This window comes from Emydura macquarii, unplaced genomic scaffold (genome assembly GCF_026122565.2).
Source record: "Emydura macquarii macquarii isolate MOO-44397 ecotype Brisbane River unplaced genomic scaffold, CSIRO-AGI_Emac_v2 contig_2680, whole genome shotgun sequence".
In the NCBI taxonomy this organism is placed as follows: Eukaryota; Metazoa; Chordata; order Testudines; family Chelidae; genus Emydura; species Emydura macquarii.
In genome coordinates, this window is record NW_027132817.1 from 3,315,191 (window position 1) to 3,333,878 (window position 18,688).

General features: G+C 36.9%; 1 protein-coding gene across 2 annotated transcripts in view; it reads right to left on the reverse strand.

Moving 5' to 3' along the window:
- Window positions 1-1,368: 1,368 nt before the first annotated feature.
- KHDRBS2 (KH RNA binding domain containing, signal transduction associated 2) overlaps window positions 1,369-18,688 on the reverse strand; it is a 542,753-nt gene continuing 525,433 nt past the window's right edge. For both annotated transcript variants that reach the window (XM_067565543.1, XM_067565544.1), the window contains one exon: window positions 1,369-2,410. In XM_067565543.1, coding sequence (XP_067421644.1) covers window positions 2,313-2,410 — 98 coding nt within the window. In that variant the 3' untranslated portion in view covers window positions 1,369-2,312. The remainder of the gene's footprint in view (window positions 2,411-18,688) is intronic.

The window sequence follows — 18,688 nt, forward strand, 5'->3', positions numbered from 1 at the left end:
GCTGCCATTCATTTTTTCAGCCACCAAAGAATTCTCTCATCATACTGAGAAGTATCATACAAAACAACAGCAAGTTCTTTGTTTGAAATTATACCAGCACCTTTTATTTAAGTGAACACAGTTGGAAAGAATTATTTATCTTAAGCCTCTAGTTTAAAACGTTAATGAAAAGAAATACAGAAACATATATAAAATTATTGTCACTGATGAAAAGAGACTCAATTAAAAACAATCAGGTATGACATAGCTTACCTGAACACTTCTCAGTACATCTGCTGCTTAAGTGACCGTTGCCTGTGGGTCCCTGAAATAGCGAGACAGAACAAACTCAATGTAATCAATAGTAACCTACTGAATCCACTTTAACAACATTTCAGATTCAAATGACAGGACATATGCTTCACAAACTATTCAAAAAAGTTAGCATGCAACTCCAGCTGCAAGAGATTTTGTTCACAAACCGAACAGCAATAAGCCTGTCTTTGTTCTCATCAAAAAAGTAAACCAATCACATTGACAAAAAGCCACCGTAAACAAAAAAACTGTATTTAAAGGATTAACAGTTTTGGCATCCCTACCATCAAGTCTTCAGGTTTCTTTTCATCAAAATTTAGGTTATATATTTTTTGTTAGCAAGAGTTGCATTACTATTATTGTTAATTTTAGTTCTGTTTATTACCTTGAGGGTTATATATTGTAAAATAATTTTGTTGCCACTAGTTAATGTTAATTAGTTGTTTTAATAGCCTATATACCTATTTGTTATTGTTTGGTAGGTTTACTTTTTTAACTATCAGTAACTTAATAACTGAGAATATTTAACATTACTGTTGCATACTCAAAATTACAGAGTTACTATTAGTGTTACCTGTTTAACGTTTAGTCATCCTTTGAGTCCTGCGACATATTTCCTTAATAATCATCAGCCATCAAGTCTGATAGTCTCAAAAGAAATATCAGCCCTCTAAACTGCCTTCAAGGGCGGTGATATTTAGCACTGAAAATTACAAATAAAGTTTTTGAAGTTGAATAGCAATAACTGGGCAGTGACACTGATGATTTGTTTGTCAAGACAAATTGTTATATACTATGCAAATGCAGTCAACGCACTCCTCTGAGTGAAAACAAGTATGTGAATCTATGCAATGCTTACATGTTGAATGGGATATTTAATGTGCGGGGAAACTCAAAGGTTGAAGAACTAGCATTTAGACAGTCTAACAGTGGTAAGTGGTAATCTTACCTCTTTAAACTCCATTACATTCTCACGAGAGACATGCTAATACAAACAAGTCAATCAGAGTTTGTGTTTAGCAAGATCAAGCTTAGAGGATAGTTTAAAATCCATTTATTGTTCTAAAGCAATTTTTTCCATTAACATGTTATACATTAGTGTTTACTAACCATGATTCATGTAACAGTTTAGTTTGTTACTTTTAAATTATTTAACAACCATAAGTTATTAATACAGCTTTTAAAGTCTTACACAAAATTCTTAAAACAAGCTTGGGTTCATTTTTGTAATTTTTATATATAAAACATTTTAGGCATCTCTTGAAAAAGAAATAAAGCAGGCATTTAAAGCTAGAAAACAAGTAATTCCAAATTTAGTTTGTTACAAAAGGTTTCAGCTTTATTGACAAATTATGGCAAACATATTTGACAAAATTATGGTTTCCTATTTAGAGAAGCTTACACATGGAACTTTATGTGATTTTTTTTTAACAAATACAGGTTAAAACACTGAACAAATTCAGTTAGCTACATACATACAGTAGCTCCTTGTTTTCAACCCCACTAAAACAGCATTTAAAATTAAATTTACAAACTTAATATCGAACATCTTAATTTAACTAACATATATTAAAAAAGACAGGTTAAAACATCTTATCTACATCTTGATTACTGTCTGGTTCAAAAGAAAAAATCATATTACAGTCTTCTAGCAACCCTAAACAAAAACTCAGCCTTAGTTAGTATGTAGAGAGACTCAAGATCTGTAACAGCATCATGCTTTCTTTTTTTTTTTTTTTAAATTACACACAACAATGAATAACAACCAAGAGAACATCATCCTTCAACTGGTTTATAGACAATGCTTGCCAAAGTTCTTTTAAGTCCGTGTTATAAAATAATACTAATGCCAATGTCACTCCAATGTTATAGGAAATACAAGTAGTACATAGGGTAATCATGAGCAGTAATCCCTAGGATAGAAAAGAAATTGACTATTACTTGTCTTGTTGCTGTTTATGTGGAGACCACAGGCTATTAATTGTCTTTTGAGTTGAGGTCACAGATGAGGAGGACCTTCAATATCTACCATAGGGGTGTTCCCTGTAACCCCCTCGGGCTGACCTGGGAGGCGGTGCCTTTAGGCTGGAACGGGTTGTGGCCCATTCTTCTTGTGCTAAAAACAGAAGAAGAGAATATTTTTTGTAAATGACTAAATCTGAAAGAGCAAAAAGATATCAGTGACAGTGACTGTTAAAGAAGCAAGGGTCTTGGTTGTGTGTTTAAGGTGGCCTTATCATCCATTGCTTTGTCCTTCCTAAAATCTTAAGAAGCTTTAATTGTCTGCTTATGCAATTTGCAGTAAAAATCAGCATATCTCATTCCTTCACTTTCAGCAGAGAATGAATACCAGTTTACTGGTAATGCAGTCAGCTCTGGAAAAAAACACTGCATTAGTTTGCCAGCTGAGAACTTATTCTATACCGAGCTTCTAACATCCTAAACTAAAGCACCAAAGGGAATAACATTTTATGCAACTGATATGTTAACAAGATCGGGAGTTGAATCATAAAAGGATAATTGAAATACATTTGATTTTCTACTTCCATTTTGGATCAAAAGAGGCAAAGGCAATAATGGAAGGAACAACACCAGGAAATGAGGCAAGTGCATTAAGTGAAGGAGTTCTACCACTTAGCAATTACTGTGCATGGTGTCATTTCCATCAACTTCTGAACAAGTTTTGTTTTCGTGACAGTGAAGTACACTTAGAAAGAACTAAGTTAGTATGCACAACACTGACAGACTTATACAAGGATTGGGTTGATCTATTATTATATATCCGATGTGTATGAAAGTTAGCTCTCATAAAGCAGCAGATATGAAAATGAGAGGCTCAAGAGGATAAAAAGAGGTGAGGTCCAGTAGTTAAAGAACTGCTCTAGGACTCAAAGCCCAGATGTCACATTCAGCAATTCAGCCTAGCTAATTGCTGGTGCCTCCTTGTGGTAAATGTCTAGTGAACATACTGAGTAGGGAATTGATATGGATGGTGGTCAGATAAAATGGATTGGTAAAGGAGTAGAGAAAGGAGGGTCAAGGTTCCCACAACTGGTCAACCTCACTCCTTTATAGCTCTCCTTACTCCTCAAAAGGGAGGGGGAGGTGTTCGGGTACCAGCAGCAGATTGGCGGGGACCTGAATAGGAAAGGGGGAGGGCTGACAGAACCGTTGAGTATAAAGAAATTATGATGGAATTACCTGCACTGTACAATTTTATCTGCTGGGTATTCCCAGATTTTTAAGGATGAAGTTGTAGCCTAGTCAGAAAATGGACACCTGGAGATAAAATGTTGCAAAGAAGTTTAAAAGGAGAGTATACAGTGGCTGAAAGGAAGCCAAAGGAAAAGATGGGTTGACATAATCAAGAAAAAGCTTTGAGAACACAATAAAAAGTGGGGGGGAAAGGTAAATTGCTAATCGTGGAGGAGTCTGATATAGTTGTGCTAAAATAACAATTAATTGAGTAAAAACAACGAGAGTCCTGTAGCACTTTAAAGACTAACAATTTTAATTTCTGCAGGCATAAGCTTTCGTGGGTGCAACCCACTTCTTCAGATGCAAGAAATAGAAATCAGATGGGGTGTGTATATATATATATATATATATATATATATATATACAGCCAAGGTTAAGGAACAACAATGGGGAGGGTAGGTGTTAGCAAAGTCCATTCAGTTAGAGTAGTTGAGGCCTATTCACAACCATTGATTAGGAAGTGAGAATGTGTGAACAGTGACAATTATTTCTTGTAATGAGATAACCATTCCAAGTCCCTATTCAGACCCAGTTTGATTGTGTCAAGTTTGCATATGAGTTCCAGCTTTGCAGTTTCTCACTGAAGTCTGTTTTTGAAGTTTTTTTGTAGAAGTATGGCAACTTTCAAGTCAGCTACAGAGTGTCCTGGGAGATTGAAGTGCACTCCGACTGGTTTATAGATCTCATTACAAGAAGTAATTGTCACTGTTCACACATTCTCACCTTCTAATCAATGGTTATGAACAGGCCTCATTTACTCTAACTGAATGGACGTAGGTGTTAGCAAAGTCCATTCTAACTTGCTATCACCTACCCTCCCCATTGTTGTTCCTTACCCTTGGATGTATATATATACCCCCTATCTGATTTCTGTTTCTTGCATCTGACGAAGTGGGTTGCAGCCCACGAGAGCTTATGCCTGCAGAAATTAAAATTGTTAGTTTTTAAAGTGCTACAGGACTCTCGTTGTGTTTGCTGTATACAGACTAACATGGCTACCCCTCTGGAATTAATTGAGTGGTATGTTAAAATATATGCCCTTTACCCTAGCCTAAAGTGAGAGGATCTCTCTGCACTTATAAGACAGGCAATGTAATGGTACACATTGAATTATTCAATTTCACAACTTTTGATGGGGATGTGAAAATTACTTCATCCAATTGGATTTAAAATTTAACTACTTCCATCTTTACAAATGCATATGCTTTACTTTTCATGTATCTTGTATTATCTAAAATATGTCTCTATAAGAAGGCAGCCATTTAAAATGGATTTCCCTGGTCAAGACTCACAGTGCACAAAGTAATAGAATGATTATGTGATTCTTCTGTTGACCCTATTCTGTTAGCTGGTATTGGAGACACTGCAGAGTATTGCTGAGTTCTGCAGACTCCTTGTGGAAAGTGATGCTCACTTACCCAGGATATAAGTGAGGTGGAAATGGCCACTTTAGGCACACAAATCTAGTGTGTTGTGCTGAGCAATACTAAGAAGAGACTCCTAGATCCAGCAAAACCTGGAGGTAAGGCTTGGGCTGGTGTTTCCTTTATTCTGTGTTAATTTGTTAAAAAAAAAAAAAAAAAAAAAACCCAAGAAGGGGGTGAGCTGTGAACCAACATATAATGTTAGTTGTTTTGGATCAGGGTGGCAACCCTATCTGCTCACGGACAATATGTACATATTTGTACTCTGTTTTGTAATGTTCTAATTTACTTCCTAACAAGCTCAATGAGGCCATCCTCAAGCTTCGTGGGACCCAAGATGCAGCTGTGAGGGGAATCTAACCATTTCTTTTGCTCCTTTCCCTCCACTGCTAGAAGGGGGAGATTGAGGTCAGAGATGTCAAGACGGAGCCTGACCATAGGTCTTCTGCAAAGCATGAATTGCCAGGCTGTGTGTGTATTCTTTGTGTGTTAGGCTAGCCCTTAGCATTCAAGAATATGTAAAGTCATTGGTTTCCTTTTTTTAAAAACCATCAAAACATGAGTCTAAAGCTTTCTATAAAAAAGAAGATATATACAAACATTATAAGAGAAGATTAAAAAATCATGAGGATATTAATCATAATTTTCTAGAAAGATAACCATATTGCCTAAAATTTAGCCTGCTGTTTGATTAATGGAATGATACTCTTAAATTAAATATAAAGTAAAACTTTGAAATCTTCATCTCCATTTAGAAATGTCAACAATTTTCTTTTTTTAAACCAGGCTGATTAGAATGGAAGGGAACGTAGAGATTTTATCAATATGCCTTCTAGAACAGTCTGAGAGAGTTGGGGTAATGGTCCGACATTTCAACTTCTTTGGCCTCAGTTGCTATAGAACACTTTCTGAAGATCAGTCTCCTCCATTCTCCCCTTTAATCGTTTATTCATGTACTTTATTTAGGAAGGAGATAAAGTGACAAATAATCGAGTGAAACTAATACATACAGAGAGCTCCATTCTGTCAAATGTCTTAAAAAAACCCATAACAAGAAAAAACAAATAACTGCGAAAAGTAGTTGTATCTTTGCATGCTCCCAACATAATTTACACCGTAAAACGTTCTTTTTCTTTGGAAAGCTTTTTGCACATCTGGCTGAGTTGGAGGTACAAATAGATGCTTTCAGCAGATATGGTCAGTGTTTCAGCCATATAGAAAACCCTATATAGGATTAGCTCTATACCAGCATGATTATGTCTACTCTTCACAGTACAGTACCTGCTGAATCCAAAATATGCTTCCTAGTCACTTCCTTACATTGCATAACACAGAGTGACATAATATGAGAAGGGTGTGAGAAATAAATAATTTTGAATTGAAACTCTATGGTATAAAAACATACATACATACGTTTACAATCTCTCTCTCTCTCTCTCTCTGTATATTGCTAAATTGTGACTTGGCCTACACTCCTACACAGGCAAGTAAGGGCCCATCTTAGATCTCTAGGTGGGTTATACCTGGCCTTTGGGTATAGGTGTGCAGGAAAGATGGATTGTATAAGCCCATTTACTCCCTCTCTGGAACTAAGCAGTGGGGGGAAGGACAGGATCTTGGTTTCACCCGCCTCACTAATTGGCCAGTGCTGTGGTTATTGTGTAATTTATTGCTGATTAGAACTGTGCAGGAACCAGAATGATCATTTTGTGGGAAATTCTGCAATTTTGAAATATGTTTTCATTTTGAACTGAAACAAAAACATAGAATTTTGAAACTGCCTGGGAAATGAATCAAAATATTTTGTTCCAATAAAACTGAAATATTTTGTTCCAGTTTCAACTCTTAAAATTATATTACATAAAATACAATAAAATTCTAAAATGTCATTTAGAAACAAAAATTGAAACTTTCCATTCTGATAAAGTCAAAAGGGAACATTTCAACCTTATTGCAATGCTTCATTTCAATTTTCTTTTGAAAATGAAATATTTGTTGAAATTGACAAGTTCCTGTTGAAATTTTTTATTTTGATGAGATGGCATTTTCTGACAGAATAACATTCAATCAACTCTACTGCTGGGTAGGCCAGCAGCAAATTACCGCCATAATGGAACAAGGAAGAGGCAGAGAAGGAACTGTGCCTCAGAGGGGTGTATCTGAATCAAAATGCCTCCCAGACCTACTCCTGCGTTGGTACAGTTTATGCACCTCCCCTTGCTCAGAGCTGGGCTGGAAATCACAGTCTAGCACTTGGATTTTAAAATATGTCTGAAACCAATAGAACTACTTGCACGATTTGGCCCCCAGGTTGTCCCACTTTGTATGTAGATGACAGTAGAATCAAGATCTAAAAGTTAATTCTGCCTGAAAACAATATCAGCTATAGAAAATTAGGAAAGTCAGATGACAAAAGTGCAATAGAAAGTTTCTTTTTTAACAAGAAAAAGCTATGAAATGAAATTATAGAAGGGAAGAATGATAATTATTTATGTTAAGTGTTTGATATTTTCAATATTAAGAAGTCAGCACATTAACTGTTTCTGCATGTAAACAGCTAATGCAGCTTTCTAAACTGAGCAACTCGACCGAAGTCAAGTGGCTTGCCCCACTTTCACCAGGGATGAATTTGGCCCTCCGATAATAGAATATAGATGTGGAAAAATCTAACAGAACTTCAACTTCATTCCTCTGCAAGGACAGTTCACAGTCCTCTGGATGAGGAAATTTATTCCTGTTTTAAAGATCACCTTTTATGAAAGAGATCATCTTTAGGAAGTGTACAGGATCTAATACTAATGTAAATGAACAACTACTATCTGTCTGGTAGGCTATAAATTATCCTAAATCCTGTTTTAAAAAGAAAAACTTCTGAAGTTCAGAAAGAATGCCTTGTAGTCATCTGACTTTTAAGTTTGTCATGCAGAGCCTATTGCACAGATCACTCAATATCTTTTTATAATTGCAAAAATATGAAAATTATATTTCATAAAATATTCAGCTCAGTAAATGTGGCAACTATTATTGCATTTTTATTTTGCTAGGGACTACAAACATTTCTGAAACATGAATCTAGTCACTCATAAAAAGCCAGGATACTCATCATTTTCATAGACGATTAATTGGAACATCTAATCATGGCAGAAATCCTGCAATCACACAGGTAAATTATATTTCAAAGTGCCCAGAAGGAGCAATAATATGTGAAACTATTTAGCTTGACCTAACTGACCATGCTTTTATTTTTAAAACACCAGAGACATCAGTGGTCAGTAAGTGAATAATTGGATCGCTGTAGAGTAAATACTCAGGCAACAGAATTTGTATCAAAAGTAACTTTTCTGAAGAAGGAATCATAAAAGGTATGGAAACAAAAGTAAAGATATAAAAGATACCTTCCTATGAAAAAGAAATATAATGTTAGAATGACTTTTGCTTTTGAAAAATACAATACTAAAGTATATCACACAGTATACTATTCTTTCAGAAAGAATGACTTGGAGTTCTGTTGCACTTCCCATTTTTCCCCCCTGAGATATTCAGAATGCTCTTTTGTGGATTATCAAGGTTTTTATGGTCACACAAAACCAAAGTTTACTGTGGAAAGCTATCACCTGGAGGGCTGGAGAAGTGGCAGACAATATGATATAAACCTAAATCCTCAGGTCTCTTACACCCTAAGGGGAATAGTTTCCCGTATACAGAATTTAAAAGTACAGACTCTACAGTTTGTATCATTATATCCTTTGAAAATGGTGTTTTGCTCTAAATGTGTTGCAGCTTCAATTACCCTTTGCAGAAGTGTGAGTGCATTCCCAGGGAAGCCTTGGGGAGATGTAAGATTTAGATGAAAAAAAAGTAGAAGCAATTTATTTATATAAATAAAAATGACTAAAATAACAGCAGGCACACTAGGTACAAAGACAAAATAATAACATTCCCCCACTTCAGACTCCCTCCAATACCCTCATATAGAAGAGAAATCTACAGTCCTTCAGCCAGAGTTCATATAGCATAAAAATGACATTGTATCACCCAGATGACTAGCTTATTTTCCTTGACAAACAGTGTTCCTGAAGCAACTCTCTGCTGCTTTCTGTACCAACATCTGATTTTGGGAAAAGAGGAAAGTCTCAATTTATAGCCCAAGGCTTCCTGCTCCATCCCAGGTCACATCATCTCCTGGCAGTCAGGAGTTAGTCCCTTGCCTTCTACCTCCCTAAGGGAATTGATTTTTACCAGCCCACACACCCCTTTTAGAGGGGGAAGTCCACTGTTACCCTAAGAAAGAGTAGGTGCTCAGCTAGGTCCTATATAGCGTTAAAAATGAATGACACCCATTTCTCTTGTTTGCTAGACCAAAATAATGAAATGTGCTGGCCACATGTTAGCTGAACCCCCTTGGCAATGCCAATACCAATACCAAGTAGCTGGCTCAGGGTTGTAAGTGTTAAGAGAGCGTGTCCTTGGGAAATAGTAGCTAGCAATTGCTCTTGATATGCCACAGAGGCTTTCCTGTTGTATTTAGAGGGTCAGACTGTAGCCATTATTCGTGCTATAGACAACATTTCTGTGCAAATGACAAAAGGGATCTGGAACTAGAAGCCTAGACCTTTAACTTGGAAACTACTTGAACTCCAGTAGCTGTTAGTAGTTTCTTTCTTGCGGAAAGAGCCAGGCACCAGGGGGCGACTTTACACACAATCACGGATCCACATAATGCCAATACACGACAAAGTGACATTCTCAGCCACTAGTAGAGCTTCAGCAGCAATACTAGCAGCCATCTTGGAGACTACAAAGGAATGAACCTCTCAGTTTAACTTTGGAACTGAAAAGCTAGAAGAAGAGCAGGTAAACCATCTAATCTATAATCTTGCCAATGCAGCACCAATCTCTGTTGTAGATTGTAAAGTCTTAGAGGCAAGGACTGTCATTTTCCATATAGTATATTATATAATATATAATGCCATATTGCATGGCATAATGGAGCTCCTCTCTGGTTGGCCTCTATGTGCTATTACAATAAAAATAGAATCAATTTAGTAGTGTTTTGTGTGTTGGGAGTTTTTTTTGCAGGTGCCAGTATCTGAGGATCAGGAAGCTTTTCTCAATGTACAGTCTCAGTTTCCCCTGTGTTAATTTCATCCATAACTCCAAACTTTATGCTCTTTTACTTTCAACCTCAACAGGACTACTCACACTAGAAAGCACTATGTGTGATAGTATCCCTAAAATGGAACCAAAATAGATTTCTCCAGTACTTCCATTAGTAACAATCCCACACAAACTTTGACTTTGCTGCGTATCAGCCATTTATTTATGTATTTATTTTCACAATCAGGGAGAACCATCTTAAGTGCTTTGTTGCTCTGTATGAATGTCAACATGTGTTCTTCCTCTCCATACTTCATTCTAGGAGGAGGGGTGTTTTTCCCCTCCCTTTACTTCAACTCCAATGCCTTTCTTTTTCTCCCCTTCAGAGACACAACAGGTAAATCCCATTGCAGTTTCTCTATCAATCAAATTAATCCACCTAACACACCCATGAGACATGCTTTTTCTCCAGTTTACAGTTGGGGAATATGAAACAGAGAGGTGATATGTGTTGCTGTAAATTACACAGTGAGTTGGAAGGAGAGCTAGCACTAAAACTCACTACTTCCTGACTCTGGGTTCTGTGCTCATTTTGCTAGACTATATTTCCTCTTGCAAAGTCGCACAAGTGTTGTACTAAATGATAAATACATTTTAATATCACACTTACATGAGCACTAAACATGTTTCAAAACAGTTAATGCAATGAGATTTCTTTATCTTAGACCACTGTGACTGTCTTGTTTAATGGCTAGCAAGTCAATAGCTTTGTGTTTGCCATCTAGGAAGGCAATAACCATAAGATCTTGTGTCAGTGAAACAGATTCTGATCAGCAATCTGAGGATGTAAAACACACACACACAGAATTATAACAGAGCAATGGTTCAAGGGCGCTAGGTCAGTTTCAAATGCATCAAATCAGTGATCTAATTTCAGCACCTGCTCCAAGAAAATGGCAGCCGGTCAAAAGTGTAAACACCAGTTAGTCAACAAGCAAATGTGCAGTGCTCTTTCATGCGGGTCAGTGGCAAAATAAAAGACATGGTATGTTCTGTATGAAAAGTACAGCAGACCGTGCAGGTCACATACAAAGGTAAGAGCACACAAAATAGATCAGTTATCTTCTACCCACACTAAACTTCATACAGCATTTCAGCGAGGCTGAGTCCATACTATTTCACCAGTTGCATACTGTAAGTTTTGCCTTTCTTTCCTTTCTGGTTTACACTCAGCCCTATACGCAATATCCTACATTTCCATGACCTTCCTTCTAGCCAAGTACCATTGCTCTCAAACTAAATGGGGGCCTTTTCCTTTCACCACATGTCTGTGCTGTACTAATGATTTTCATTCTATTTTTAATGTAGTTTATTTTTTAAATCCATGTAAAGGGATGTTATTAATAACAGAGGTTCACACTACCATTACATCTAAGTTTTGAGGTGTGTGGAGCTGCTCTGATTAAGGTACTATAGGACAATTCTGTATGATAGAGCAATTCTCACCACCCTCCTTTTTGACAGTAAGTGATTTTAAAGCATCAGAGTGTTTCTGAGCATTAAGAAAAACAAACACCATGTTGCCATTTTTCAAGATCCCAAAAGGAATCCCAAATTTAGTGATGGGTTTCATTATGAAAAATAAAAATAATGCCTATGAGATGTCAGAAAAATCTGCCTATTTCCATATATTAGTAGCTTGAAATATTTGAGCAATGTTGGTAAAATATTCTACTTTGATTACATTGATCCATCCAGACCAAGCAAGTGACAAAGATTTTTTTCTGATAGGATCAATACCATTCATTGTTATTTTATGTATATGATACTACATCACATACTGCACAGTACTGCTCAGTTTGGGTGTGGGTGGGGCCACAGGTAGAAGAAGCTCTGGCCCTTTTACATTGATGGGCCCTGGCCAATTGCAATCTTTGCCTCTCCCCTGTTGGTGGGCCTGATAACAGATGAGATAATCTTAATAACCACACCTCCCCCAACTCTCATATTTTACAAAGCACGCATCCTAATACTGAACTCGACTCCTGACCCCTACAACAAACCCCCTTGCACTTTAGGTCTGTAATAAGACATTACTATCTAAGAAAATAAGAGATGAGTATGAAGGTTGTGTATGTGGTTTTCAGAAACTGAATATGCATAAAGTGGGTGGCATGATAGAAATATAAGGGAATTTACTATAGCACTGAGGAGTCTGAGTATATTTCAGCATAAGGCATGTATATTGCATTGGGTATGACTATTAATGTTGACTTAACTAGTGATTTCCTTCATTTTTAGTGACTGCATTGATAGGAAATGCATTTGATCAACCATACGAATGAGTTAATGACTTCTTCCTGTGGGAATGTATATGAATTCATGAGCAGAGCCCTTTTAATTAAACTGGATACTTCTTTCAGTTTGCTGTAATTTCACTGTGAATCAATATTTGGAACCCACCATTAAATGGGGGAAATTCAAGTTAATTGTCATTATCACCAGCTGTCAGCGTCCTTGGTTTGTGATCAATTGACAATTATGTATTAGTATTTTAGCACTGTTACTGAAAATTCACATTGCCTCTTAGACATTACATTCATTGGTCTTTGAATAAGCTTCCTGTATCTATTAGAGACATTGCTTCATTTATGTAACAGCTCAAACATATAGTTAGGGATGATTTTGTGGTTAGTTGCTAGGATAGTAGGCAGAAGAGATGTATTTCAGATCCATTGCTTCATTGCAGGACTTATATTCAGAAATTTGATGTTAGTCTTGTTGGACAGTCTACCTGAAAAGAAGCTTTTGTGTCTTTAAATGAACCCTTAGGAATTTATGATCCAAGCTCCCCCTATTAGCTGCATAGGTGCAGATCCTCAAATGGACCTACATGCCTAAGTACCTTTGAGGACCACAGGCTATGTATGTACTTCCATAGGAAAGGGAAAATTATTTAAATAAAATTGTTTTTATTTTGTTATTTAGTACCAAAGCAAGCTTAGGAGCATAGGACTTAAGAACATAAGAACAGCTATACAAGGTCAGACCAATGGTCCATCTAGCCCAGTATCCTGTCTTCAGACAGTGACCAATGCCAGGTGCTTCAGAGGGAATATATAGAACAGGTAATCATCAAGTGATCCATTCCGTTGGCCATTCCCAACCTCTGGCAAACGGCAATCCCTGACTATCCAGCATGATAGACACTGATGAACCTCTCTTCCATGAACTTATCTAGTTCTTTTTTGAACCATGTTGTAGTCTTGGCCTTCACAGCATCTTCTGGCAAGGAGTTCCACAAGTTGACTGTACGATGTGTGAAGAAATACTTTTCTTTTGTTCATTTTAAACTTGCTGCTTATTAATTTCATTTGGTGAGCCCTAGTTTTTGTGTTATGAGGAGTAAATAACACTTCCTTTTTTACTTTCTCACACTAGTCATGATTTTATAGACCTCTATCATATTCCCCTCTTACTCATCTCTTCTCTAAACTGAAAAGTCCCAGTTTTATTAATCTCTCATCATATGGAAGCTTTTCCATAACCCTAATAATTTTAGTTGCCCTTTTCTGTACCTTTTCCAATTCCAATATATATTTTTTGAGATGGGACGACCAGATCTGCATGCAGTATTCAAGATGTGGGCATACCATGGATTTATATAGGGGAATACAATATTTTCAGTCTTAATATCTATCTCTTTCCTAATGATTCTGGACATTCTCTTAGCTTTTTTGGCTGCTGCTGTACATTGAATGGATGTTTTCAGAGAACTATCCATCATGACTCCAAGATCTCTTTCTTGAGTGGTAAACAGCTAATGTAAACCGCATCATTTTATATGTATAGTTGGGATTTTGTTTTCTAATGTGCATTACTTTGCATTTATCACCATTGAATTTCATCTGCCATTTTTGTTGCCCAATCACCCAGTTTTGCCATATTGTATCAGACACGTTATCCATCTAGTCAAGTATCCTGCTACAAGATTGGCCAGCACCAGAAGCTTCAGGGTTTTGGATATTTGCTGTTGTGAGTCTCTGCTACTATACCTATTGAAGACATTCTTTTCTACTTTTTACTCAACATTTCAAAACTTTTTAGTGGAATTTTCCAGCATCATGGCTAACCCTTCTGCAAATGCTAAAGGTCAACAATATAAGTGATTCAAAGGCAGATTGTTTTAAGACACAGAGTAAAACTGTTACAATAAAAGAAACAGGTATTAACTGCATCTGATTTGCAGATGAAGATATTATTTCCTAATTAAAATTACACTTCTATTCATTGCTAATTTCCAGCAATAATGAAGACATGATCTGGCAATTTATTTAACTTCTCAATATTGCCTGCACAGTTTTGGATACTGCTTTATTCTTCCACGGTCAATTACTGCAGGACAGGTGGTAAGAAAAAGATAAAATTGAGCACTTGTGTTTAGACAGTTAAAAAGTGTATGATAGTAATTAAGATAATGGTTTAATTCGATTGTATTCGGTATTGTTGTAGCCGGGTTGGTCCCAGGATATTAGAAAGACATGATGGGTGAGGTAATATCTTTTATTGGACCAACTTCTGTTGGTGAGAGAGACAAGTTTTCAAGCTTACACAGAAGTCCACCCAAATACACTGAGAGAACCTGCCTCAATACAGAAATAAAATCCACTCCAACTGCAAATCCCTACTTGTTACCTACCACCCCACATTGGAACCTGTATGGGGTATCATGAAACAACTATAAGCCATGCTCAATGGGGACCTCACCCTGAAAGAAATCTTTCCTGAACTCCCTTTTCTGACCTCCAAATAACCCCCCAGCCTCTAGAAGCTCATCATCAGAAGCAAGATCCCCACAGATCAGGACATGCCAACTCAAAGCAGCACTTAGACCCTGCCAGAACAACAGATGCAAAACTTGTAGACATATCTTCACTGCTTTGATGATGAAGACCCCCGCCACAATACCCCTTTCAAGATCCAGGGGTCCTACTCATGCTTATCACAACATGGAGTGTACCTATCCAGTGCACTAAAATGCCCCAATAGCAAGTAGGAGGTGAAACCAGACAATCACCATGCTATCAAATGAACTCACACAGTAAAATGATAAAAACAAAAACACCCTATCACCTGTGAGTGAACACTTTTCACAAAGCAATCACTCTATATCTGACCTGTCACTCCTCATCCTCAAAGGAAACCTGCACAACACTTTCCAAAGACGAACCTGGGAGCTAAAATTAATGACTTTACTAGACATTAAGAATTATGGACTGAACAGACGCACTGTTTACCACTATAAGATCTCCATGTAGTTTCTCTATGCCGATGGGAGAGAGCTCTCTCCCACCCCCAATGAGCTTTGTCAGTGAAACATGTCAGTCAGAGGGTGTGTTTTTTCACACCCCTAACCAACAAAAGTGCTAGTATAGACAAAACCGAACTCAAAGCACCACTGCTAAATACAAGGTTTGAACAGGTTGTTTAGCACAAACCAGGGACCATTCAAAGGGAAGTGAACTTCCCTTGGCTTATTGCAACAATCTGCAACCCACTAACAACCTCCCTCCTAGCTGCTTCCCCCCTTTCATCCCTATGACTGGAAAGGTGTTGACAGTCACTTCTCTTTGAATGGTCCCTGGTTTTTGCTAAACAACCTGTTCAAACCTTGTATTTAGCAGTGGTGATAGCACAAATGAAGTTGTGAAGAGTGGGAGAGGATGGAGATGAGTAATATCAGGAATGGGAGGAGCTTAGAGCAAAAGGAATAGGAACAAATGAGAGTGAAGATAAATAAGGGGAAAATGTATATAGGGCTTTCCAGATAAGGTCTAAGGTCTTGATTCAGCAAAACACTTTAAAGCATATACTAAATTTTAAGCTAATATGCAGACCACTGAGTTCAGTGGCACCATTTATTTATTTGAAGTAAAGCACATGCTTATATGCTTTTTTTGATTGGGGCCATTTTCTTGTGGTAAGAGTCAGGATGTCACAGAAGGTACTCAAGGTATGAATATGTGTCCTGATAGAGCAGTGAGACAGTAAGATGATTTTCATTATGGTATTTTAGAAAGATTGGAGGGGGTCAGAGGTAAGAAGTAGGGAGGCCAGAAGAGAGAGTGTAACTGTAGTCAAAATAAGAGAATAGTAGAAAAAATTATTCACTACCATTTTTGACAATCCTAGTCAAACAACTTAGAACAAGAAATGTTTTGGTAAAAATCAAAGTTTGTCTGTGAATGACTTAGAAAAGGGGAAGAAAAAAGAATGCAATTTATCAAATAAATTATTCACTACAAATACTTCACCATTTCCAGTATGGACATATTAAATGATTTTAACAGCGAAGATACTGAGAAAAGGCTGAATTTGGGGGATGTTATATGCATTGAGACTCCGGTTTTTATCCAAAATGGACAGAGCTGTCTTTGTTGTGTTAAAACTTTTATAGTAACTATACAGATGCAGTTACATGAGCATGGTTTATTAAAACATAAAATTAAATTAGCTTACCATATAGAACTTGAAAAGGTTTCAGACTTGTATAAATAGCAGAAAATCCGTCATTAACAATGTGACACGTCTGTTAAACTAAACTAAAATGTGCTGAACTGAGATTTAATTGTAGCATCTTGTTACCATACTTTAATTGCAATAATCATAATTTTTCTATACTATGCTACAATGATAAGACAGGCCATTAGCTCTGTGTTATTGTGAGATAAGTATGGACACAACAGCATGGGAGTGGTTTCCCCTTCACCTTATTTCCAGAAGAAATGAGCTTTCTATTAATGGGAGCTTGTGCAACATGATATGTTCAATGACACTGATGTCATGCCTGAAATAATGCCGATGTGATACACACCACCATATTATGCGAATGTTTTTTCTTAGTTTCTCAAAATGTATAATTCTTAGAGTGAAAGGTAGTAAAATATTTGGTGTGAAATACTACACATGATAAGAATGGTTGGCATGATTAACCTATTCTTATTCTGTCATATAAAAGTGATGTATAATTCAGGAATAATAGAGGAAATGAAAAAAGCCTCTATAAATTAAAAGTATTCTCTTTTCTTGTGATACATATTTTTGTGCTGTACTAGCACAATATATATAAGTGCAAGTGGCTTAGGATATGCACTAAATTCAAAGACTATGACAGGTTTAAACACAGAACTTTCCAAAGAATTATAACTTAATTAAAACAGGGATTTGATAAAATGGCACTAACTTTAACATCCCCGCAGTAGCCATCATATCTGAATTTAAAATGCTCTCACTTTTCTTACAGAGTTTAAAAATCATAACCTTACATGAAATCATAAATCTCAAGTTTGGATTGGAGACAGCTACAGTGATGCCATGAATGAAAAGATTTGAGGGAAAGCTGCAGGAAATCAAGGAAATTTTCATTACAGTACACTGTGTCCTACAAAATGGGATTTATAATACACAGGAGATCAGATGTTATTGTGATTGGTAACATGAACAGAGTAGAAAAGAATAGAAGGAAGTAACTTTTGTTGCTACCTCCACTGTACACCTACAACATAAATCTAGAAAAATGCTATTGTGATCTTGAGGGAGAGGCATAGGAACATGGGAACAACCATACCGGATTGGACTCAAGATCCATTGAATCTGGTGTCCTATCTCTGCCAGTAGCAATTACCGTAAGCTTCAGAGGAAGGTGTAAGTAGGTAAATGATGGATAACTTATTCCCTACATTAGGTCTCGTCTTGGTCTCTAATGTTTAGAGAACGGTTTAAGCCTGAGGCATGTAGTTTAATATCCCTTAGAAAACATTTATCATCAGTTATTATTCTGGATATTCTTGATTTCCATATAAATGTCCAATTGTGTTTTGAATCTTGCCCAAGTTCTTGGCCTCAGTGACTTCCTGTGGCAATGAGTTCCAGTTCTAGTTCCGTGATGTTGAAAAAGTATTTCTTTTTATTTTTTTTTTAATTTCCCTCCTTTAAATTCCATTAAATAACTCATTTTATGGACAGAAAAAACAGAAGTTTCTGACCTGCATTCTCTAAATCATTCATTATTTTGTATTATTTTATCATGTCCCCTCTAATTCATCTCTTTTTCAGCATAGTTTAGTGGTCTGCACAGATGACTGGGAGCCAAGAACTCCTGCATTCTCATCCCGACTCTAATACTGACGGTCCGTGATCTTACATATGTCATTTAACCTCTCTTCCTCAGTTTCTAGTCAGATATCAAGGAAGTCCAAGCAACAGGGAGTCCAGGAGTCTTAAGGCTTGTCAATATGACGAGTTAGTGCATGGCAAGCTGGAGGAGTTAACCTACAGTGCTCTACAGAACTTTGTGGACAAATGGCTTTGTGGACTCTGCTGCTGGGCACTTTAAGTGCCCTAGTGCGCTTTCTGTACAGCTGTTTCAAACACCAGTACGTCACAGGGCACTGGTGCACAGCAGCAGGGTCCAAATGGATAATAAGTGCACCGCATTCTGGAGAGCTGTATATTTACACCCCAGCTTGCTGCACAATAACTTGTCTTACAGACATGCCCTGAGTGGAAATTAGGTACTGAACACTAAACCTTTTAGCAGAAGTGGAGGTTTATTA